The sequence below is a fragment of the Aulostomus chinensis genome, chromosome 14, assembly GCF_037954235.1.
Source record: "Aulostomus chinensis isolate RoL2024-O1b breed Wild chromosome 14, RoL_Achi_v1.0, whole genome shotgun sequence".
NCBI lineage: Eukaryota > Metazoa > Chordata > Actinopteri > Syngnathiformes > Aulostomidae > Aulostomus > Aulostomus chinensis.
This window is the reverse complement of record NC_141333.1, coordinates 14081201-14105824: the sequence shown is the minus strand read 5'-3', so window position 1 is coordinate 14105824 and position 24624 is coordinate 14081201. Positions and strand designations below refer to the sequence as shown.

General features: G+C 40.7%; 1 protein-coding gene across 1 annotated transcript in view; it reads right to left on the bottom strand.

Annotated features, from left to right (window-relative positions):
• The window catches only part of cacna1ea (calcium channel, voltage-dependent, R type, alpha 1E subunit a), an 85009-nt gene extending 61526 nt beyond the window's left edge, over positions 1 to 23483 (bottom strand). The window contains exons 1-2 of the mRNA XM_086225344.1: positions 22873 to 23483; positions 20835 to 21391 (exon numbers count right to left, since the gene is read on the bottom strand). Coding sequence (XP_086081470.1) covers positions 20835 to 21391; positions 22873 to 22881 — 566 coding nt within the window. The 5' untranslated portion in view covers positions 22882 to 23483. The remainder of the gene's footprint in view (positions 1 to 20834; positions 21392 to 22872) is intronic.
• Positions 23484 to 24624: the final 1141 nt, after the last annotated feature.

The window sequence follows — 24624 nt, the reverse complement described above, 5'->3', positions numbered from 1 at the left end:
GTGAGGCAACAGTGCTGACCACTGCACCGCCTCTGACAGAAAGTCATGAAGAATTAATTTCTTTGAGGTCTATAACAATTCGAAGGACCTCTGATGTAAAAGCTAGAAATTGTACGATTTTTTTTTTAGCACTTTAGGCAAAAAAACAAAAACAAATCACAAATGCACGCAAAGAGCAGCAATCTGCACCCACTTAATGTTTCCTGATACATCAAAGAGAACGTCTTGATAGAAAAGAGTCGCTAAGGGTTCATTATTTTTATGAACATTTACATTCAATGACTATTAAATGGGTGCTTATCTGATCCCAGAGCCCTTGGCATGTTTCTGTTTTGGCCCTCACTTGCCTGCACACTTCAATTTGTGTTGATGTTTCATAAGAGGAGGAAAAGGTGGATCGTGATAATATTTGGGTTCTTTCAGTAAGGGGCAAACTGATGCCTGCAAGATGATGCAAATTTCCTGTCTCCACGAGGTGGCGCTACAGAACACACATGGTGCATCACGATGGTGTACATCACATGAGGACAAAGCTAATTTTGACGTAAAAGAAAAGAGGTTCATAACATCAGGCTTCCTGTCTGTAATCATGATGTGTGACTATGTCTAGAAGTCAGCGTATACATCCTCTCTCATCAAAAGCGTCAAGTTTGAACAGGATGCAACCATCGGGAGTTTCCTGTTCCATGCCAAATTGGACACCTCGCCACAGCAACGCTGTTTAATGAAAACTCGAAGTCTCCACAGTAACCCATCACCTAGTTCTTAGGGTGTTTCTGACCAAATTCAAGATAATCTGGACGACCCACTGGGGGGGGGTACATCAACGTTGTAAAACCATCTTTCATGTAGCGCTGTCTGCCACCCACCAAGTTTGGTGATAGTTCTCCTCGGGTTGCTCCCATCCTTCATTGAGTAAAATCCGTGAGTCTTTTTGCATAGGATGTTACATGGCGTGAAAGGAGATGAATTTGCCTAAACTATGGTAGAGAATCATGTGTTATGAGTGAAATCTGCAGACCTGAGGAGATTTTAAAACTTCCCCCCACTCCAGATGGGTGTCAGAATGTCCCATCTTCCATTGTTAATGAAACAGAAAAATGATTTGAGTCCCTGCCCGCAACTCAAACCTGCCCCACATTTCTTCCTTGATTCGTGTTACACCAAGTTTGATTAAAAAAAAAAACTTGTTTTTTGTGTAATCCTGCTGAAAGACAAACAAACGGGATGCAAAAACATAATTTCCTTGGCAGATGTAGAACAATTTTACCACCATTCTAAAAAGTTCTGTCAAGCTAATAAAGCCAACCATCTAATCTGACACTGAAGATCGTTGTCAACGCTGGAAAATCTTCATCTACAAGTGATGTCTAATGTGTAAAAGTGGAGCTGAGGAACGCACAAAGGTTACACAGGTTAGCCAGTGTGTTGACAGCAGGTTGACAGTTGCTGTTCTGGTAATAGGACAGGAAAGAGAAGCGAACGAAAGATCTCAAGTCCAAAATAGAACGTGTGAATGAAGAGAGCTGTCAAGACTTGTATCTGAAACCTGGTCATTACCGTCACCTCAGCATAATTCTACAGTGAAAATCCTACGAGAAACAGGCGAAAACCCACGTGTGAATTCGGCCAACGGGCATGTTTGCTCGTCATCCGTGACCACCTGACCCGTCTATCCTCTCGTCTAAACATGTTTGCGCTCAAATTCACACGTTTGTCGATGCGGCTCATACCACTTTCCACGCTACCATGCGGTGCCTCATTTCTAGCCACCTAATCACGGAAATAAAAGATATCTACCAGGATTTCTACATCTTTTCCTTATCAAAACAGACTGATGGGATAAAAAGATGATCAATTAGTGAGTTTGGATTTCTCAGGTTATTTCCTTTAACCACAGTTAATTTGTGTAAATCTTGCATGAACTTGGAGCAGGAGCGTGACACAATTATGAAGCACAAACATGGCGCAGCTCCACTTCCTGTAAAAAAACTGGATTCCTATTTAGTGTCACCTAGCGAGGATAAAACGATCACATATACTGTTTAAACAAGCAGTGCATACAAATGAGACTTTACCCGTTAACACTTGACGGACACACAACATAGGGAGGATTCAAATACACCTTGCATGTTGAAAATGGGAAGTAAAAGACTTCATGACAAGGAGTGTAATTAAAGGAGTGTAAGTACTTGCAGATGATGTAAGACAGAGTACACTTGATTCACAAAGGGCTGTGAGGTAGTCAGAGAAGACGGCGCCAATTGAAGAATCTGTATGTGTATCTGAGGCAAGCTTGTCAACACATGTTCATCAGACGGGCTGACGCACTTGATGACAGCCGTGAGAGAGGGAGAGAGAGACAGAGAGAGAGACAGAGAGAGGAGTTTATTTGTGCAGATTACAGCACAAAGGAGGAGAGGGATCGTGAAGGTCTCATGAAATGAAAAATAATTTTTTTTTTGTCTTGATGTTGTCCATTTTTCCCTTCATTTCATTAACATCATCTTTTCCCGCAAAAAAAAAAACAATCTAAATGTTTGAGGATATGAAATCATTTCACATCAAATTTATGCATTGTAAAAGTGGCTGCTGTAAAACGGGTTACATTGTTTTAAGAGTCATAAAGTGCAAAACGAATCCTCTTACTTCCATGATGTGATCCATTTGGTTTAATGACTTATTTTTGATAGCCATGGGGGGGGGGGTGGGGGTGGGGGGCAAGCTAATGTAAACCCCAATCAGGTTTCTTCTTTGTTTCGTGATGTCATAGAACACGTGTACTGTAAATATGCATACAAATTGTCTGGCTTTGTTTCAAGGGGCCTTTGAGAGTTTTTAATACTTTCGATTTTATTTTTGAATTTTTCTCACATTTTTTTCATTTTATTCCCACATCAAATGATGCTTCAGTTCTCCGCAACCTATCAAAAGAGGATTGTTTGCACCAAAGGATTCTAGGTAGTGAAGTGTAGTTTATTTAAAGTCTATCCACCCTTAAGCACATAACAAAGGCTTTGCTGGGTTAACATTTGTTTTCTTATTATTAGATAAGCTGGGACATTTTTTGACTCCTTCTGGGCAAACCAAGCATTAAATTGTTTTCTACCCGTCATTGTCAGAGTGTTTCTATAGCAACAAGAGAGTGAAATGAAGACAGGTTGTCCAGCTTTCAAATTGCACGTATATGCACATTCAGCTGTGAAAAGTGAATCATTTAGATGTTCAACAGCAGCAGGATCTTGAATTATTCACCCATCAATTGTCCTGTACGTCATCAGCTCACTCCAGCACTTTGGAAGCTTTAGAAACATACATTCATGCTGCTGCAAACAACAATGTAGCATCTTATACACAACAGATGCGTTTATCAGAGGACACATCAGAGATGCAGGTTGCAGGAATTTGCGAAGTCCTACCCATCATGCACACAGAGTAAGTTTGCATCAAACAAAAACAGGGGGACACTGATTGTTTGTATATTCTGCTAGATTTAAAGTTCGTAAGGAACAGTTGCATCTCAAAGGAGAAGATGCAAATCCGGTGGGTGTACTGAAAAGAAAACATTGCAGTGGGAACACAAATCTCTTCCTTCACAAGCAGAGTGGGTGCACCACAATAATAAAGGAGAGAGCTGCAGTGAAAATGCTTTAGCATAAGATAGCGACAATAAAAAAAATTAACAAGACACTTTGGTGTTTTACCCAACCGATACCTAAATACAGAGGGTCAGCTGAAAAGTGAAACCTCAAGTTCAGAGTTGTCTCACAGAACGCTCACTGGTTGCAAAGTATACTGTGGAACAAAAGAGGCTCCTCCCAAACAACAGGGCATCTTAAGAATAAAAAGATCATTTTAATGACTATTTCCATTGCTCCGTTTCACTTCTGTGCATCCAATCAAGCTTCCCATATTAACATAAACTCAAACGGAAGAAGGGAACTTCCCAGGAATACACAAACTGCACAGTAGTACTCGTCTTTCCAAGCCTTTCAACATCAATCACGCCTCTACCTCTAGTTAACAATAACTTGAGAATTAGTGAAGTTCTTCTCACTCCACAGAGTCAGAACTCCCTTTTTCCTGAAATAACGGTCAGATTTTATGTTTGCTGAGCATGAGTTACTGCTCTCTCTCTCCACAGAATACACTTAATTACTTTTTTCTCTTCTCGGACCCGTTTCTATTTGCACCTGCTCTTCAGGGGCAGCTAATTTATGACCCCAAAAACCAAAGAGAAAGCATAATTATCTGCATTTGTTTTATATTTCCAACCGTTATTGGATTGCACTGCCCTATCCAAAGTAAATTGCAACTCTGTCAGGACCGTTAAGGTCCCAGAAAATTACAAATTGTAGTATCCAGCACAAAGTAAAGCCTCTTAAATAACATAACTGCTCCAAGTACGTATGCCAGAGGAAATAATAACGTTTAAAAAAAACGGCAACAGAACAGGAATCGACTGTGTGAAATTACACTATTTGGCGAAGAGCACACAACAGTAAAAGAGGAGCTAAGGAGAACGAGGAGTAAGATGAACAGAACACCAGACTGAATTACTACTTCCACCCGCTGTATATCAATACCAAGCGTGACCACACATTGCACTGATTTGATCTGAAAAAGATGTTCGATCAACTTATTTCCAGTGAGGTGAAAGTGTGAAAATGATGGAAAATACTGTTATGAAGCTAATTCATTTAATAAGACGTTTTTTTCAGATGATGGCGAAACTTCAGCTGGTGAAAATACAATTATACTGAGGTTGAGATTGAGTTCTCTTTTTCTTTCCTTATTGTTTTTGTTGTTGTATAAAAAAAAAGCTTTCTTATTAGTCTTTATTTCTTATTGTCTGAAACAGGGACAGTATACAACACATATATTGCACCAGGTGTAACACAATGCTAATTTTCATCTGCTGTCCCTGGACACATTTTGCATATAACCATGGAAACAAAGAAAACAAACAATAATAACAATAATGATGCGCAATACTATTACACACTCTTGTAGGATGGACCAGCCACACATTATTTGACCTTGATGAGAATGTAAGTGTTGTTGTTTTTCAACATTAATTTGAAAGTGTTTGAGTGCCACATTGTCTGTATTTGTTGGAGAGATGTTCCATTGTTTCAATGCAAAAGTTGAAAAGACGGATTGGACATATTTTGTTGAACAATGGTTGATCTAAAAAGTTACCTGTAATGCTAAACTTCTGTGTCATGTTTCACCTGGAGCTTTCGGAATTAATGTTTGGAGCTAAACCACGTGGTATTTTATACACCAAAACCAACATTTGTCATGACCCAAAACATTTCAAAACTCAATAAAATTTGTATTTTTTCTGTTATAATAGAGGAGTGATACTTTTTTTTTTTTTTTACCAGTACTCTAAGTACTTTAAAATGCATATTACACACACTCCAACATCTGCTTTGTGACAGCAGAAATAACACAATAAAGTAATTTTATCAAACATTAGTCCTAAAAATGTTTTTTCAATGTTATTAATCTATAGTACCTTAACGTAATCTGTCAAGAGTTTGTCACGTTTCAGCAACTTTCGCTTGAATGATTTATGTTTATATCTCCACAAACCTTTGGAGACCCGTGGAGTTCCCCCAAAATAAATGAGCGCTGGGTTAGTGTGCCATCATCCAGAGACCAGAGATTTCTCTATGACACAAAAAAGCTTGCACAAACACAGAAGGACAGACGGACAACAAAGCCGGACCTATTGATGTGACCAGATGAAGGGGCTGGCGGATTGGACTATATTTAGCTTCATTGAGATGGTAATGGTTGGAACATGAGAGGGGCCCTTGTGTGTGTGTGTGTGTGTGTGTGTGTGTGTGTGTGTGTGTGTGTGTGTGTGTGTGTGTGTGTGTGTGTGTGTGTGTTGGTGAGGCTTTGCCTGTGACTGATTGCGTTAATAATGAATGGTACGAGGGCCACAATATGAATTTGGACATTTTAAAGTGGAAGTTTCTGATGACAGAAACGGGTCGAATGACATCGTGGGTGTGGCATAATCAATAGTCTGTAATAACAGCGTGAAAATAGCTGCACTGTTGCTTTCTTGATTGGCGCCTCAAGGAAATGTGATGAAACTCGTTCACCCTGCGGCACCGTTTCTCTTCCCATCTCTCTCCTCTATGGCTCTAGCTGTCTTCCCCCCTTTCTTCTCTCTCTCTCTCTCTCTCTCTACCCAACCCAGATTTCTGCTTTCCACTGTTGTCCTCCTCCTACTTGTTTCCTAGCAACTGAACTGACATGCCCCCTATTCTCAGCCCAGAGAATCTGTCGCCGTAACCCTACATTTTATGGAATAACCTATATAAATCATTCCCCAGGAGAAGACGAGTTATGGTCTGCAGACAAACCACTCTCAACTACAAGCATGTTGTTAACTTACTTTCCTACCTTTTGCAAGACTTTAAGTTATGCACTCGACAACAAAACAAAACGCTGACATTCACACAGCTGTCGAGATGCTCAATTAATATGTGCAACTTCATTTAGAAAGGTGATGATGTGTTTTTGCGACACTGGCTGCCTTAGAACAGCAGGATTAGCCTTACCTGAATATTATGGGCTATGCAGTCATTTATTCATTACATACATTTTGAGCAACAGATAAAAACACTGCATTGCAGTCTCTGGCATCAACAATGTCAATGTCATGATGAGCATAGTGGTTAATTTTTAATAAATATGGGCGGGACAACCTTCTGCAGCAGCTTTTAGATCACGAGACAATACATATTCAAAAAGGAGCATTTTGGAGAGATCAGTGTATTGATGCTCTCTGTTCAGATTTAAATTCATTTCAAAAAAATGTAACAATTTGAACTTGGCTGCTGTCAAAGTTTTGTCCTTGTGAGGGAAGATTGTGTTGTCAAGCCTTGATAGGTCCTTGGGGCCAAGAGACAAATTGCACCGGTGAAAAGCTAAACTCATATCCTCAAGATCATATCCTAAAAGATAGAGCCAATTTATGAAAGCTATCATTAAGCTGTGAAAGGAGGAATTGATGAAAAGCAAAGAAAATGACAGGTCAGACAGGATGTTTTCGTGGTTCTGCAGGACAGAAACAGTTGATGTGTGACATTTAAAAAAGACCAACGCCAGCTTCATATCCATCCAGGAGAAATTAGTGTTACACTAATGCAACCGGCTCTTACTTTAGTAACAGGAACATTACAGGTGCCAAACAGGGAGGGAGGAAGATTGCTGAACTATTGTCGCCATCTAGTGTCTGATGAAGGTGTTGCATCACAGAGCACAAAAGGAACAGATTCGTTGCTTGATTCATTGATTGATTGCAGGGTTCTACAACAAGAATGCCAAAATTGTAAACTACTTTGTATTACAGTGTATATATTTGCAAAGTAGAGAACTTATATGGATCTTTCCCAACACTTCAGTTCAACTTTCCAGTTTTATCAACGTGTAGTTGAAACATATTGTGTACTGCAAAAATAAAAATTACACTTGGTTGCAGAGAAATATGAAAGTACTTAATGGCACATTATGTAATCAAAGCAAAATTATCAGAATTAATGTGAGGAAAACAACACACTTTCTTGAACAAAGTAAATAAAACATTAATAATTCAACATATACAACAGTATCAGCACTATTTCCTTCACCCAGCGTCTCGTTTTTTTACTTTCACATAAGGAGTTTGGAGGACATGAACATGCCTGTTGGAAACACATTTCTAAGTCTAAAGCTTTCAACAACTGTGTAAAAAAGAAAGTAAAAAAGCTCTAAATCCTGATGATGGAAAACCACTTTAAGGGAGCGGCTCCAGTCATCAAAAAAATAAGCCATGAATGGGAAATCTCCAGCTCTGTTCTGCTTCCATTTGGTTTTTAAATTAAACCATCCATTAAACTATATTTCTATCTGGCTAAAGCCTTGACTGAATGAAAAGTGTGTTTATAATGAACCTGGCAGCATGACAGATCAATGTTCACTCACAGAAGTGTATGAGGGCTTTCTAGTCATGAGCAGATGGCTGATAGGTTCCCTTCACCCAAGGCCTGAGTGATGCAGGCGAATAAAGAAGCAAAGAGGAGAGTTGAGCTGGAAGATTGAGACCTCTATGGATTATTAGATTGCCCAGGTGCTCCATGTTCAACTCTTAAATGGATACGTCACCCTAAAAGTGTATTTAGCCTCTGAACCAAAAGGCATTTTGAGCTCACGAGGATGTTTTCCCCCTCCTGAATCACTTCTTTCTGACCCCAGCTTGCAGAAAGAGCCAGATGCATATACATTAAGCTTCAAGCTTATGGTGCCAGCTTTTGACAAAAGCAAAACTTTCCAAATATGGCAGTTTGCAAACTCTCGAGCCCATTACCTGGTATAATCCTCATCATGATTAATCCAGCGATATGCTCAGTCATCCACTATGACTTTTATTTGAGCTAAAAACAAACACTTCCAGTTATTCGCGTGACAAAGTTGGATCACCAAAATGCGCCACCTACCATGAATGCACGTCGAACCAAATGTTATAATCATTTTTATCTCAAAAACTCAAAATATTTGTAGATAACTTCACATTAATGTAGATTACATCAGAAGAGTCAATTGAGAGCTTGTCAACGGATGTTGTAGCTCCTTTAGCCATCACCTGCCAATAGCTTCAAGCTAAAAATGTAGCGCTGGTGCCTTCTGACTCCTAGTGTCTCAAAGAAGACGCAGGAGGGTAAAAAAAAATGTTTTAAACTTAAACTACACCTACTCAGTGAGTACGTGAAAGACAAATTACACGTTTTGTGTGAAGTATCACTTTAACAATTCTGAGGTTAGAATGAATAAAAAGTAACTCAGAAATTTTGTTTTGTCCTCTGCTTAAGTGTTTACAATTTAAATGACAAAGCTCCAATCCAAGGTATGAGTTTAATTTCTGAATTAGTGCCCTGCTCCGGTGACAAGAAGCCAGCAGCTGCAGGTTGGGTCTGCTTGATTATTCGCTCCATATGGGAGTGTATCCCCACATCATTACCTAATGGCTTCATAAGTGGCAGCTGTTCTGATCCTGAAAACATACTGTGCCAGCAAGCACAACCAAAGCTGTGCCGAATCATTAAGACTTTGGAATATGAATGGCCTCTGTTGAGGGAAACAGTGGTGGTTTAACACTACTGCAAATACACAAGAATAGAGTAAGAAAATAACTATGCTGAGATACATTTTCCTGACACCGGCTCCCTCATGTTTATTTTAACTTGTGCTTGCGAGGTACTTCGTGGAAGCAAACAGTTACACAGATTTCCTCTGAAAACAGTCGTCTGCACACAGCCAAGAGCCTCCATCACAACAGCAGTTTATGACAACAAAGAAGAACACACGTCAACAGCGGGAAAAAGCCAAAGAATACCTCCGGACCAGCTGAGGGCTCATCACTCGGAAACTGAGTGAGACATTATTGCTTTGAACTCGTGTAATTGATCAAGTACATTGTAATTACAGTTGTTCTGATACCAGTGTGATAAATAGCTTCAATACTGTGTGAAAATGCAGAATTGGTACGGTCTCGTACAACATACATAACTCTGCATAGTTGTTCTTTGTTCACGTTTGTCACCAGTTCCGAGAGAGGAATTCTTTGACAAGAACTTGTGCTCAGTTTGATAGAAATAGAACCTGCAGATATTTAATGAAACCATTTTGCTCTTGGTTTGCAGGCATTAGAAAAAATAAATTCAGCTGTCAACACAAAACCAGGACCAGATGGAGCTGAATTTGAATTTGACCCTGTAGGACAGTTGTAGGATCTGGGGCAGAGAGCCAACCTGGTCTCCGCTGCCCTGATTGTCGAGACTGTTTCCCGCATGAGCAACCTGTGCTGCTTTCCAACCTGCTGACCAAGAGGGCCTGGGGGCAGGATCTCTACCTCACCCTGTTGCTTGGTTTTTCAGGTGAGCTTGAACACCTTGATCATGATATAAAGACTTCCCCAGGTGTAATACTTGATGAGGAATCAAATGGACCACATGGATCAATGTCATGTGTTGTCCCCACAGCATCCTCGCCAGTGGGCGGGCAGAACGAGGACTGGATGTGTCCAGAGAAGGTGTAGATGAAGCTGGTTGGAGCTCAACACGAGGAAGTGCGGAGGCTTTTGGTGAGTCGGTGCACCCAGGAGATTGTAGACAAAGCACTGCTGTACCCTGATGATAGTGCATACATGTGTATTTAAATGGTTCATTAGTTCTCGTTTGCAGTTTATGCCGCTGTCACACAGTTTTGACATAAAAGAGGATGAAAAGATGGCTGAGTCAAGTTAAAGCCTAAAAAAAGAGGTTCTTATTGTGCCACTACCTGAATAATTCTCAAAAAAATTCTATTTGAAAAATTCCCTTCTATTATCAAAGCCTGGAGCTTGAATAATATCTCTTCAAACACATTAAGCCAGTAATTTTAAAGGCCATCATAACATCTCTGACTCCATCCCAGGCTGAGTTAGTCTGAGGACTAAACCTTTCTCTCTAAAGCTCCACTAGAGGGTCACAGACATGACGTTTCAGTCGCAGTTAGCAGCTTCGCTCGATATTTATGATGTCTCAGTTTGCTTACCAAGCACCTTCCTCTCATTTATCAAAACTACTCCCTCCTGGAGGAGCAACATAAGTCACACAGCTGGGCTCCTTCTGGTTTGGAGGGAAACGGTTGTGATGAATATCTCACACACACACATCAGGTGTAGCTTGTTTGCCTGTATATTCGCCACAAACGAAGGCTAATATGTGAATGTTTATGCTGGCCACACAACCCATCACTGAACTGTAATCTCACCGACGCTGCAGACTAACCTCTTTTGCCTTGAAAGCATCAAGGGCTATAAGAAATCCACATTGCGCTACAAAGGTATTATTTAGTCCAATAAATGAACAGAAACTGAACTGTCACAGCACGGCCCTGACATCTTTGATATTCAAATCTCACGCTTTGACTAAACAGAGGGGCGTGAATACATGTCCTATGATGGAGCACACATGCATCCACCTCAAGAGGTCGGGACTTCAGTGTCCACAGAAGCACACGGAACCATTCGCACACCATTGTTAAAGTACATGAAATGTTAACAATTTCTTCACAAATGACTGAAACAACTCACAATGTACACGAACTGGAGCCTGCACACATTTATATTGATAAATGAAAACTAAATCATACATAAAGAAGCAGCAAAAGCCATTAAATCCAGAGAAAAAGTTTCTTTTTTTAAATACAATTAAAAAAAACCCAAAAGTAATCGCGTGGAAGAATTTTACTCAGTACTTCATGACTTCCCTACTTCTCTGAGGCCTTACATTAAAGAAAAAAACTTTAAACATACGCAGATGGGGTCAATGAATGGTTTAATGTGAATCAAAACACCAAATCGATTTGCCTTACTTTTCCACCAAAAGGCAGGTTAAAGCTGCTGTCTTGGTGACTCCTAGATCATGGTGGGGGTCTTTTTTTTTTCTTTCTTCTTTTTTTTTTGTAACCCCTCTATGTTGTTATTTGTGCATCGGGGACAAACAGGCAAAGTTCAAATGTAAACTCAGGATTACACTGAGTGTAAAAAAAACATTTCCAAAATCGTAAACAAAATTTCTACGCTAAAAAAGAAAAAAAAGGGGTTACAAACCAGACAGTCCAAACAACAGAGAGTGACAAGGACCAGGGAACCGAGCAGAAATGGCAACTGACGAGGGCAAAGCAGTCGATATCGCAACACCTGAGACACATCAAAGTGGAGCAGACAGTCACATAGTTGGTGAAGTAAGAGCCAAAAATTACACACACACACACACACACGCACACACTAAAAACTTTCAAAATAAAAGAGGGAACTCCTCTAAAGTCCAAATCAGAAACAACAAATTGCAGTGAAGTACCATGTACATCTATGATCAATCCCCTTCATATCTAGGTATCTGTAGTACACTGCAGTGTGAGGCCAATCTGACTGAAACAGCAGAAAATAGGACACTTCTGGAGGTTTTGCAGGCTTGATGAGAAAACAAACTTGACTATTTTCAAGATTAGGGAGGAACAGAGTGTTCTTTACCAGGAAAGGTCTAAGTGAAAAAGCTTCAGCTAAATAGGATTCACTTATGGTTTGTGGGGATTGTTAACTACGAGAAAAAGGAATAATAATCCCGGTGTTATCCTTAAGAATGCTGCCATTTATATAATTTATCAACCTCATATTGATTAACCTTTGTGAAACAGATTACCTGATTCTTTACAATGTGCAACACAAAACACACACTTCCGTATGAAAAGAAAGAGTGGATAAACGTGTCACTTTTATATAGAAGCTAACATTGCACGATTGTGTTTTATTAGTCTTACATGTGCGCGTACACTTTGCCTCCTGTGCTGAATGGTTTCATAGTCACAGAGCAATATGGAGGGTCGACAGTGCTGCTGCTCAGAAAAACTTTATAACAATAACTTCAAAACAGAAACTGGTCCACGCTTCCATTTCATGTCACTAAAATATGGAGTTGTTTAGATTAGACTCATGTACAGTATTACATGGGTTTATCATCACGCTCCCCACAGCAGTGTCTTTTATTTCTCATAACACCAGTTAGACAGCTAAACATACACATAATCGTCGTTAAAAGATGAGATTAAGGCATAAATTAGAAGTCAAGTCACACTCGGCCCAGAATGTTTGTGGCATGTGATTTATCAGATCATCTACAGTGTTTATCAGTAATAATGATAACAATAAATACTGATCCACGCTGCTGCTGCTGCTGCTGCTGTGTGTGTATTTAAGTTCATCTGAATGCAAGTGTGCAATAGGAAATGGGGGAGCAGGCTGTCATGTGCTGTTCCATGGGAGGACCTGAGGCCGTTTGTCACGGAGGGAGGGTTTTCCTCTCTGGAGACCGAGGTGGTGTCAGTAAAGCGGGAATGAGATGCATGGTTGTAACATTTAAGGCTGCTTGAATGGAGGAAAGGGATATAGGACACCTGGGTGAATATCTGTGAGAGAGAATATAGGCTACCTCAGGGTGCTGCGCTGAATTACTTTCACCTTCAAAATTAATTAAAAACACTGAGGATACACCACACCCCTAAATGAGCAAACTTACACGACTTTAAAAAAGTACTCTGAAAGGTGCCTATAAATAAAAAGTACTGTTATCATTGTTATTTCTTTACATTATTCTTTGAGTTTTTGTATTAATTTATGGAGACGGAAGGAGAAAAAGAATAATTTGTTGTTTTTTTTTTACTTGCATTAATTTCCTGAAGACTTACTTGCTTAACCCTCCTCTAACCATCACCGTGTTTAGCCACTTCTTTTGTCCCCGCTTGCACCTGCCATGCACAGTTAACTGGTTTTATGTTCAGTTTGTGTCCCTGAAAGTGTCTTGAGTCACCCCATCACACTTTAGCATGTCTGTCTCTTCAAACTCTTCATCTTTCATCCCATCAGTGCCGTTAGTTTTACACCCTGGAGCCAAATTTAGTCAAACACCCTCACCCACTGACAGACCGGTATCAGGATCTCATGATCTGGCTCCATCTCTGTGATGGTCATCAGCCGTGTCAGTTAGTGACATTTTGCAATCCAAACACAGGAAGACAGAAAGAGAGAGTAGAGATGAACCAAAGAAGTAAGTGAGGCACAAGGCAGCATAAAAAAAAACATGTCCTCCGCAATGAAGCAAATGAAAACCTACAGACGTGTGTGAATGAATGAATGAGCACACATTAACTGAACTGTTCTCCCTTCTCCATTCTCCATTGTGTGGGACAGATACATGGTTTAGTGCTGTAGAAAATGGCTTTTCAGTGTGTCATCATTAATAATTTACGTATGACAAACAGCTGTGACATTTACACTGCGCCGGGTGCCTGACAATATGGAAAGAGGAGACAGAAAAGGAGAGACAAATTCTTCCTCAGTTGTGCCAAATGAAATTAGAAAAGGATCACATTTTTCTTCTGTGTCAAACTTTGTAAAACACAGAAGCTTATGATGATCTTTTTTGTTGTCCGTTGACCTGCAATTGAGTTTAAGTTCAATTCCGCAGTGCTACGAATGAAAGTCCAACAAATCAACATGCAGCATAAGATTAAACTAACAGTACAGCCGAGCCCCTAAAGCAAATATAATTGGTGGGAATGAGCAACTTCACTTCTGCGGCATTTAGACAGCATCCCTTGCTGTCCAATTATGCCTCTGGTTGAAACGTGGATAAATGTGAATAAAAATGTGTGAATGAGCTTTGGGCAAACAGGCTGGTTGCCGTCTTCCCCACTGAATATCTATCTAACATGCTGCTCCACAGGTTAAAGAGAAAGCAAAGTGTGAACCTGATGATCTGTGCGGTTGATACAGGTGGACGCATCACTGTTTTCCTATGTAGATTCAAATCTAGTTTCATCTAAGACTATGATTACCGAAATTTGGGGGTTTACATTGAAAAAGTCTTTAATATCCTGTCAACATCTTCTTCCGCTTATTCCAGTTAAGGGTCGTGGGGGGGCTGGAGCCTATCCCAGCGGCTACGGCCGAGAGGCGGGGTTCACCCTGGACAGGTCACCAGTCCATCACAGGACCATCACATGTAGACAGACAACCATTCACACTCACAGTCACACCTACAGTCAGTTTAGAGTATCAATCAGCCTCGGCCCCTCTTGATGTCTTTGGACTGTGAGAGGAAGCTGGAGTACCAGAGAGAACCCACACAGGAACAGGGAGAACATGGAGACTCCACACAGAAAGATCCCGTGCCCGAGCCGGGACTCTAACCCGGAACCTTCTTGCTGGGAGGCGACAGTGCTGACCACTGCACCACTGTACCGCCATCCTGTCAAAATTTCTGGATAAAAATCCTGAAATTCTGTGAAGTCCCACTCCTTCTCTTCCTCTGGTTGGTTCCAACCTTCTCACTTCACACCCATAAAGGCATGAAGACCTAGCCTGTTAGAGGAAGCAGGTCTCCTGTGGATGTGTACTCAGTAGGCCTATGACTGTTACCACCTGGGTCAAAAGGTGTAAGGCCCTTTAGCCCCCAAAATGTTGCCAAACTTGCTCAAACATGAATAAATGGTTGAAACAATGTCACTCCACTGCCCTGCAGTGGAAGCATTACATCAGACAAAGACAGAATCCCAATTGTAAAAACCATCTACTTTGGGGCTTCCAGTTTGGTGTTTGACAGAGCTAGCATTACTGATAGCAGTGCTAAGCTAGCTGCTGATGGTGCTGGCGCCATCTGTGGATTTTTTTTTGGGGGGGGGGGGGGGTAACCAGCAGGAGCTTGAATGTTTCCGAGGGTACAAGACTTGAAAAAGTTTGGGATCCAAAAGCCACAAATTGTGGTGATATTTTACATTTTACAAAAAGTGAGAAAAAGACAAAAAGTAATTAAAACCCTTCAAGAAAGACAGAAAAGAAAAAGAACGTAATAATATAAAAATCCAATCATAACATAATTTAATATTGGAGATATTTGGCAATTGAATTGCTATGCTGAATTCCCACTTCATGCAGTCTTATCTAAAACAAGTAGCACGTAATAAAGAACATTTTTCTTTGTCGTGGTAGCGAACTAAAGAAGCTTGAGCTCAGTGTGTAAAGAATGAAAACAGGCAATTTTCCAGCTCTGAACAATGAAGTCAGGCAGACTCTTTATGGATGACCAGAGAGACGGCCAGAGTGTTCCAATCACATTGTGATCAGAAGAAATGAGGATCACACACAGTCTGTCTGAGTCTGTAAACACCCCTGCCGAGAATAGTAGCAACAAAGGACACACAGTCTTGTAAAGATAACCACTGATATCACAATGTACACACACACACACACACACACGCACACACGCACACACGCTAGAAGAATGATGATGTGCTGGTGTCTTCATCTTTCATCTGCAACCACTGAGGCTTGCAGCATTTCTAGAATCCATCAACCTGTGAGGTATTACATGAATTGTTGATGTGACAGCCGTCAGTATGTATGCAGTGTGTAGATACACGCGTGTGTGTGTGTGTGTGTGTGTGTGTGTGTGTGTGTGTGTGTGTGTGTGTGTGTGTGGTTGGTGAGCAAAGCAAACATAAGGATAGCATGTCAGGTTGTGATAAAGTGAGAAAGTGCCGTAATGGGTGTTTGAACACAGTAATCAGTTTGAGGACGAATATGAACGGAGCTCTGATGTGACATCTATAGATGTGCTGAGTTGTTGCTGATTTAACTGGAAGCTGGTTTGTCCCCAGAAAAGATTTACTTGAAAAATGCTCCACTGAAGAAGTTTTAATGACTCTTTGATCCAAACAAGAACATTTTTTCCAATGCAGATGTGGTTTTAACACATACTGGGAAAATGTCCTTACCTTCGTCTCACTTTCGAATTGTCAAAAATAATGAATATGCAAACTAATTTTACTCGCTCCGATGTTACATGTTTATCTTTGTACAAAGGGAAGAGTGCCATGTCCTTTTTAAGCTCTTTTAATTACGGCATGAAGATGCTCTCTTTCTCTGAAGTCTCGTCTTAAATTCAACTTAATTGAAAAGAGATTCAGCTTGTACACTGTAACTCCTGGGCAAATCCCACACAGCATTTAAATTGTACTAATATTCTGTCCAAATGTCTCATTCTAATCTAAATTGATGCTAGAAGTTGGACTTGGACGCTAATGGTGTGTAACTTTGTGCAACATCTGTTGACTATAAGCACTTTCACAACAGGATTGTGAGATAAAACTTAAGATCAGAACTGCGGTTCCCACACTTTTTGATCCAGAAAATGGATTTCAGTTTAAAATATCTCTGATTATGACCCTTTAACAGGGGCCTGACGATAACGGTAAAAATAAAATTAAAAAAAAGGAGAGTTTAGATCAGGCTTGTGCATGAATATACTGTTTAACCAAGGGATTATTTTTAACCAAGCCAAAAATTCTGCATGGGTGAAAATATCACGAACATGTCAAATAGGTTCTTTGATATGACCACAAAAGTCATCACCTTTTTTTGTTGAGAAAGAAAGAAAAAAACAAACTAAAAACCCAGCACCATTTTTAGTGCTTTCCTCTAATTTAGGCCAAGGTCTTCTGTTGATCCAGCTGAACGGCCAGATTGATTCAGTCTGATCACTATCATTAAGGTCACATCCACGCCAACACTAAGTACTGTTATTTAATCAAGCACTTCCTTAAGGCTGTCTTTCATTCAAATACAGCACACATACACACACACACACACACACACACACACACACACACACACACACACACACACATCCTTGTACTTTCACTGACGTATTACATTCCCTAGCCCAGGGGTAGGGAACCATGTGCCATGGAGAGCCGTGTGTATGCAGGTTTTCCTTCCAACCAAACACTTTAACAGGTGATTCCACTGATTAACACACCTTCAGCCACAGAAGAGTGTTAGTCAGTGAGATCACCTGTTAAAGTGTTAAAATGTCCTCACTTTTCAAAAATTTCCTCACTGTACTGGTTAAATGCATATTTTAGTCCTCAATATGAGGCAAGTACAAGAACACACACACACACACACACACACACACACACACACACACACACACACACACACACACACACACACACACACACACACACAGAGCTATCATTACCAGGACATTCCATTTTCAAATGGACAGGCTCAGGTCCCACGTTCCCAAATGGACCCCTCCTGAAAATTTGATGTATAGTGTATTTCTAATTAATGTCCTAGGAAGCCCCCCCTTCCAGACGGATGCACAACAGCTTGTCCAGTATTTCCTTATTGTTAATGGACCAAATAAAAGATTCTTCATGAGTCCTTAAGTCTGAAAACTGGAGTGCAACTCAAGTTCAAGCCTCAGACTCCAGCATCTATCGCTGCAAATTTCATTGCACACCAGCCAGAAATTGCTGTCCATACAATGCTGAGTGTATGATAAGGGGGGGTCATGTTGTGCTCTGTGCTATTACAGTAAATTTCATGGCAATCTGGCAATTTTGCTCTAACCAGAATACTTAGAGAAAACCACCAAAACATTAAGTGTAATCTTCCGGGAGTCATGGATGTCTACAGTAAATATCAATGTAGGTTTATGTTTGTTTTTCAAGATGCTGTTGAGAGGAAATTTCTATCTGACAGTGGTGTGATATAAGATCAGGGTTCACTCAATTGTTATCCATACCCAGGGGTTGCTATGCTATCTTGCCAAATCAGTAGGCTCACGAAAGAATCCTTCTATTTTTCACTGAAAAAAACCAAAGCAGGTGCATACTTTGGCTCAGGTGCAACATTTCATCCATCCTCCTGTCATGGAGCTGTAGCTTTGCCTCTAAATGGCCTTGAGAGGTAGATGTTCATGGTTGTAACCCATCCTGACTCACTCCGCTCATTGTCCTATCAGCAGCAGAGGTGTTCATCTGACGCGCAGTATCATATTAATCATATCAGGCAGACCAGAGAATAGTTAGCTACTCCATGACAGAACATCTCTACAGGCCTGGTTAATCACCCGCATCCACTACTGTCACATGGACTTAAATATCAAATGCAAATTAAAGTAGGAAAAAAGTGTTCTTGTTCAAAATGACTCTTTCCTATTTTCACATCTGCTCCTTTCATTGAACATCATCCATCTGCTCAACCCCTCCCATCATGTAAACTCCTACTTGCTGTCTCCATCATCACCATCGCAACACTCCTCAAGATTGTGGGTCATATTTAAACCCTAATCTGTGATACACGCTATAAAGCACATGAGGAGGGTCCGACTCAAACTAATCTAAAAATGCATCAGGGCACAAATGTTTTTCATACGTCTACAAGTGACACTTTCTAATCTTTAAAAGCCAGGGCTTACATTCACACAGGGCAATTCAAATGATGGACTAGCCAAGCTGTTTGATTCACAGCAGAGGAAGTAACTTGTTTTTTTAGTCTAAAAGATATGGTAACAGCTAAAAATCGCGCGTTTTGGGGCCTTGAGCTTGCTGTCAGGTTTAGAACTACTTTTTTAGTTTTACTCAGTTAATGTCCCACCACAGGGAGATTACTGTGTACATCGAAATAACTTTTTAAAGAAATGAAACAGAATAATTCCTATCAATGGGGCCTTTGCATAGGCGATAATTAAAAAAAAAAAAATCATCTAAAACTCTCCCAACAGGTTTATCCTCTTAAACAATGAAATACTACTGGACTACTACACCTCTTGCATACGCAGTATCTTTCTTATGCTGAGATGTATTCATTGTCTCTCTGCTGGGGGGGGGGGGGGGGGTGTTTATCCTGTTATTAATCAAGGGGAACACAGCTTTAGACGGAAGCAACACAACCATAAAAACTCACAAGATTAGCAATGGCAGCAGCAGGAGTCATGCAAAGGTCCTCAGGTGACAATAATAATCTTTCATTGTTTAAGATGTGGATCTGTGTGTTTTTAAGGTGTGTACCTGCGTTACGCATCCGCCTACTAAGTAAAAAAATCAGGCCCTTAAAATAGCATAAAGATAATGCAAAATCTACCTTAGGCCTGTTTTTTGTTGATCAACATGTCAATCCGTGACATCAGTTCAACACACCTAATGTTCAGACCAGAACACACACAAGTGCACAAAAGTGCATTTAAACAACGAGGCTGATGTGTGACAAAATAACTGAGCCAATGATACCTGTGCTATTCTTTACGCCAGGCTTCAGGTAAGCCCTTCCTTTTATATTGACACAACTAAGTCTGGGATCTGGCATCCTGTACCTGTGGTGAGGAAGATGGGGAGGGGGGCACAGTGGGGGCCGACCCCACCAGAGGTGAAGCCTCAGCTTCTGCTGGGAAACAGAGGGGGGCATCATCGCTATAATCAGCTAGAAATTCCGCAGCGCCACAGGGCAGGAAACCAATAAATACTTACACATACACATGGTAGGAGCATGTGAGGGAGTGCACGCGCGCACACACACGCACACACACGCACACACACGCACAGGCACAGGCACAGTGTTCCCCGATTAATGATTAAATAGGTGTGAGAAAATAATCGTGATTGATCGTAACATAAAACACTACTCTACTGAAGGTTTAAGGATGCAGTGTGTATACGTGCACCATACGCACTGAATGCATCAATACCACAGAGACCGAGTTGATAGACAACAGTTGCTTGTATATAACTTGAATCAGATTATCTTTAATCCATTTGACCACATGATACACAGCTACACTGGCTCAAAACACCGTTATAATCAAACAAACATCCAGATTTTGAAAAGTTTTGCGACATCTTTGTGACTCTAACATTCATCAAACATCCAGACAGCTGGTGCAAACACTCCTTATTCATATTTTCAAAGAATATCATCATAGAAATTCAATTGTCGATCAGAGATTTTGTCCCTACCAATTACTCCTACCTGAACCTTAACTGTACCATTGGACTACACCAATCAAGTGCGACCAAACCATCAAAGCTATACATGTTAACAATATACTTGCAAACCACAATAAAACTTGCACAAAGGTGTCTGGACATCTCTGCGCTTAGGGAGAGATGAATTAAGATGTGATGATTTGACAGCTCAAGCTTGGGAGGTCGATAGCTTGTGTGAGAGCTTGCTGCCATCTGTGTGAGACTTTATGATTAAAAGAGCAACTCAAATTAATATAACTATAACTAATGTTTCATAAATCACCTGGATGATGCTGCCATGAGAAACTCTTAACAGACTAGACTAAGTAGACGCACGACAGAGGCAAACTTATTTAAACGAAAAAGATCATGCAGAAATTATGTCTGTCAACGTGCATTCATATCAGCGTCCTACTCACTCCCACTCCTTGCGCCGAGCCTGTGGTGTGCTGTGGATCTTATGCGCCTGATGGGCTTTCACAATGTCCCTCTGCTCGATCAGTCCTCCCCGCCGTCTCTTGATCACATTGGGACTGATCGCCAAATCCCCATCCACCCCCAGCATGCTCCCTCCAGCTTCGAAAGAAGACGTCACATCAAGGGAGAGGCCCAGACGGTTTTGGTGTAGAGATGGAGCATGGCCGGATGCATGTTGGAGGTAGAGGGTGTCATGGCTACTTGAGAGACTTTGGGGCTCCAGGAGGGAATGGGATCCAGAGAAGGGACTGGGCCCCCCAGCCAGTCCTGCACGATGCTTCTGCCAGTTTTCACAATCTGCTGGCGATGTATAGAGGATGTGATGCCTGGGGGTGCTGCTACCACACATCACCCCTGGACCATCCCCCGGACAATCGGGCCCTCCTGCGACTCTACGTTGCCCCAAAGCATGATGGTCTCCTGTCAGAGACTGAGGGCTGACAGAGCAAGATCCCAGTTCCAGCATGGTCGGAAAGCTGCGTGGGATTTCAGCATAGTGCTGCAGGGAGGAGTAAGGAAAGAGAGGGCAAGGAAAATGTAAATATACATTAAACTCACATTTTCACAAATTCACATTCGTTCAACGAAGCTTCAGAGACAATTTGCTAAAGGCCTGATAGCTGTCACCATCATCCCTCAGTGAAATATTGCCAATCTTCTGAGGATCAGAACCAATTAGATAAGCTGTAATGCAGCCCTAAAACAAATAATAATACAATACTGCCAGTGCTGTGCTTATTGGAGCAATTAGGAAGAGGGAAGGCGGAAGGGAAAGTAATTTAATCTACTCATCTTCTCCTTTATTTGGTTGGAACGTTGAGAACTAGTCTTGTTCCACTTAAACAAGGCAGGCACACAATCTTAATGGCTGAACGTTTACGCGAACAGTCTGTTGCTGGAGCTTCTGCTTTACTAAGCCATTGCCGTTTTAGTCAGCTGAATGACAGATTGTTAGAATTACAATCCCTTCGAGATGGAAACATCACCATATTTCTCTAGCGCAGATGAAATTGCTTTAGCACCCTGAGAGCCATTAATTAGACAGCTGTCAATACGTGGACACGCTGCTGTGAATGAGGTACTGATGATCAGAGGTGGGTTTTAGGTGATGACCAATACGGCGGTTATGGTATTACTCGTACAAGTACTTTGTTTACGGGGGCAAAAATATGCAAATAAACATACGAAAATGTTGCCCAAAAAATGCACAGAAATCAAACATAATCTTTTCCTGCATGATAGTGGCACAAATGAATAATAGCTATGTAATAACCACCTTGTGGCGGTTGTGATTTATCATGGTACCACATTAAAGAGTCTCTAATAACAAAGTGCTCTATGAGGTGTATTGGTGAGAACAGTAGTGGATACAACTCCAGCAGGCAACAGGTTGAACACCTAAATTGCTTATTTGTCTTGTGTCATTCTGCTTCACTACTGCTGGACACCACTTCCATTAAAATACACAGAACAGGACAAGCTGTAACCCCTACGTGAAAATAAACTGCCTGTAAAATTAACGAAATGTCCAAAGAAAAGTCATTCTGTTTTTATTATTTCATCATGTCCTGCTATTTGATTGATTCATCCAAGTTTGAGCACGTAATATTATCGATGTAAGCAGTTGCAACCTCACGAACGTGAGAGGCAGGACTCAAGCTCATCACTTAGAGCAAAGCCTGATGAAATGTTTCAGCAATAATATGAGCTCAAATAGAAGAAAGATTGACAGAAATGTAAGTCAAGTTCTTGGTAAACACCACAGAGAAGCAGTCAAACTAGCTGGCAGACAGACAGAAAAATAAGTGGAACATTTCAGTGAGCATAACCTCCTTGCTGGAGGTAATTGCTGCCATTATGGTCCCTATGCTGTTGGATCAATCCAGCCTCAAATCAATAAATTGTAAATCAATTCCCACATCTACAACTTTGATGTTTCCCACTTCAGCCAAACAATCAGTGCATGTCCATGTTGATTACCTCGAACATATTCAATGTCTTGCTCTGGGTATTAATGGCTTTTACTGCTGTTGTGCTGGAACCAACAGAGCCACTTTACCTACAGTCTGTAGGTAAAGTGGCTGTAACTGTAGTTGCTGAATGAAAATTAACTGATTCCAGCAGAATCAGGAAACACCTGATGCTGCCAAGAACTCCCCTCATCCTCCCCCTCCTCCTCTAGATTTACAGGGTGCTCGAAGATGAGACTCATTCAGAGAACATCAGTGAATTATGATATCAATACATATGGATTTGTCTTGTTGTCTGGTTCCCCAGCAGGAGAACCTCCATTGATCGCTTGCTTACTGAATCCATTTGGCAAATTATGTTTTTAAATTGTTTTGACAGGAGTGCCAACACAATTAGCTGATATATCAGGATCTTTGAGTTCTCAAACTTGGATCTGGCAATGATACTGCCAGTAAAGCAGCCCCAACACTTGGCTGTTAACACAGTACATATTCCCCCCTCAACTAGGAGTAGTTGCTGAGCAAGAATATAATACAGTGCACAATACTATTCTTGGAAGAAAAAAACAATGAAGACACAGAGGTCAACTGGTGTTTTACCTACTGTTATGATACAATCAATCAATCCTCAACTGACACACTGGGAGTTTTTTTGTCCACAGGTTGATTAAAAAAATGTATACAGAAAAAATATGGGACATTATGAAGAAATTGACTAAAACTAATGGTTAGATAGCAGTATTGTTTCAGTATGAACTGCTAACTTCCATATAAATGAATAAAAAGAAAAACACAGGAAGGCTGGCCATCTACATCTAAAATTTATGTTGTTAAATGGAAACTATTATTAGGTTTTATAAGAAAATATATAATGAACTGAGTAAATAAACCAATATGACATTAAAAATTAAGTGAAATGAGAGTTATGAAGAAAAGAAGTGACTTCAAAAGCTGATATTTTAATTGTTACATGACAGTAAAACAGACTAAACAGGAAAGTTTGGAAGAGGTCCACTTTCAATACAAACACAGCTAGCAGTTAGCAGAAAGCTAACGTTGAGTCGACTAAGTCAGCTCTAACTGACATACATGTTTATCCATTACACTATATTTAGTACTGAAACACTAAAGGCACATTTTACAGTCATCTATGTTTTTTTTTTTTAATATATTGGGTAAAGTGCCTTTTGTGTGTAAGAAGAAACAAAAATAAAAAAGTAAAAACTTGATAGAAGATCTAATTCGCTCCATTATGACCACATTAACAGAACCATTAGTGCAGCCAGACCCAACAAGCGACCATCACCACAGAGTTTCAACCCACACCCACACTGCACTGAATCCACACAACCATCAAGGCTTCATTGCTTCCCTCCACACTCCATCATGGCTGGTTGCTCCTCGTAATTACAAAAACAACACTGACATGAAAGTTGACTGCGGTTTGATATAATTCCCATAATTTGCTTTTAAAGACGTTGCTTGTTGATTAGCTGTAGTCACTGAGCTCTCAGCCTGCCATTATCTTTAATCGACCACAAACATCTCAAGTGTTATCGCCTCGTCAGTCACTTTGTGCTTTTGATCAAATTACAAGATGAAATATTGTGACTCAATAAAATATCACCTGGACTGAATTGTGTTCTGTTTTTTTGCTGGATGGCCAGGTGTCCGTGAGGTTGCTAATGAAAAGTGAAGGAGATTCTCCGACAGGCGAGGGACCTTCTCACACCTGCTGCCCTTCAGCAGCCCACACAGCAGC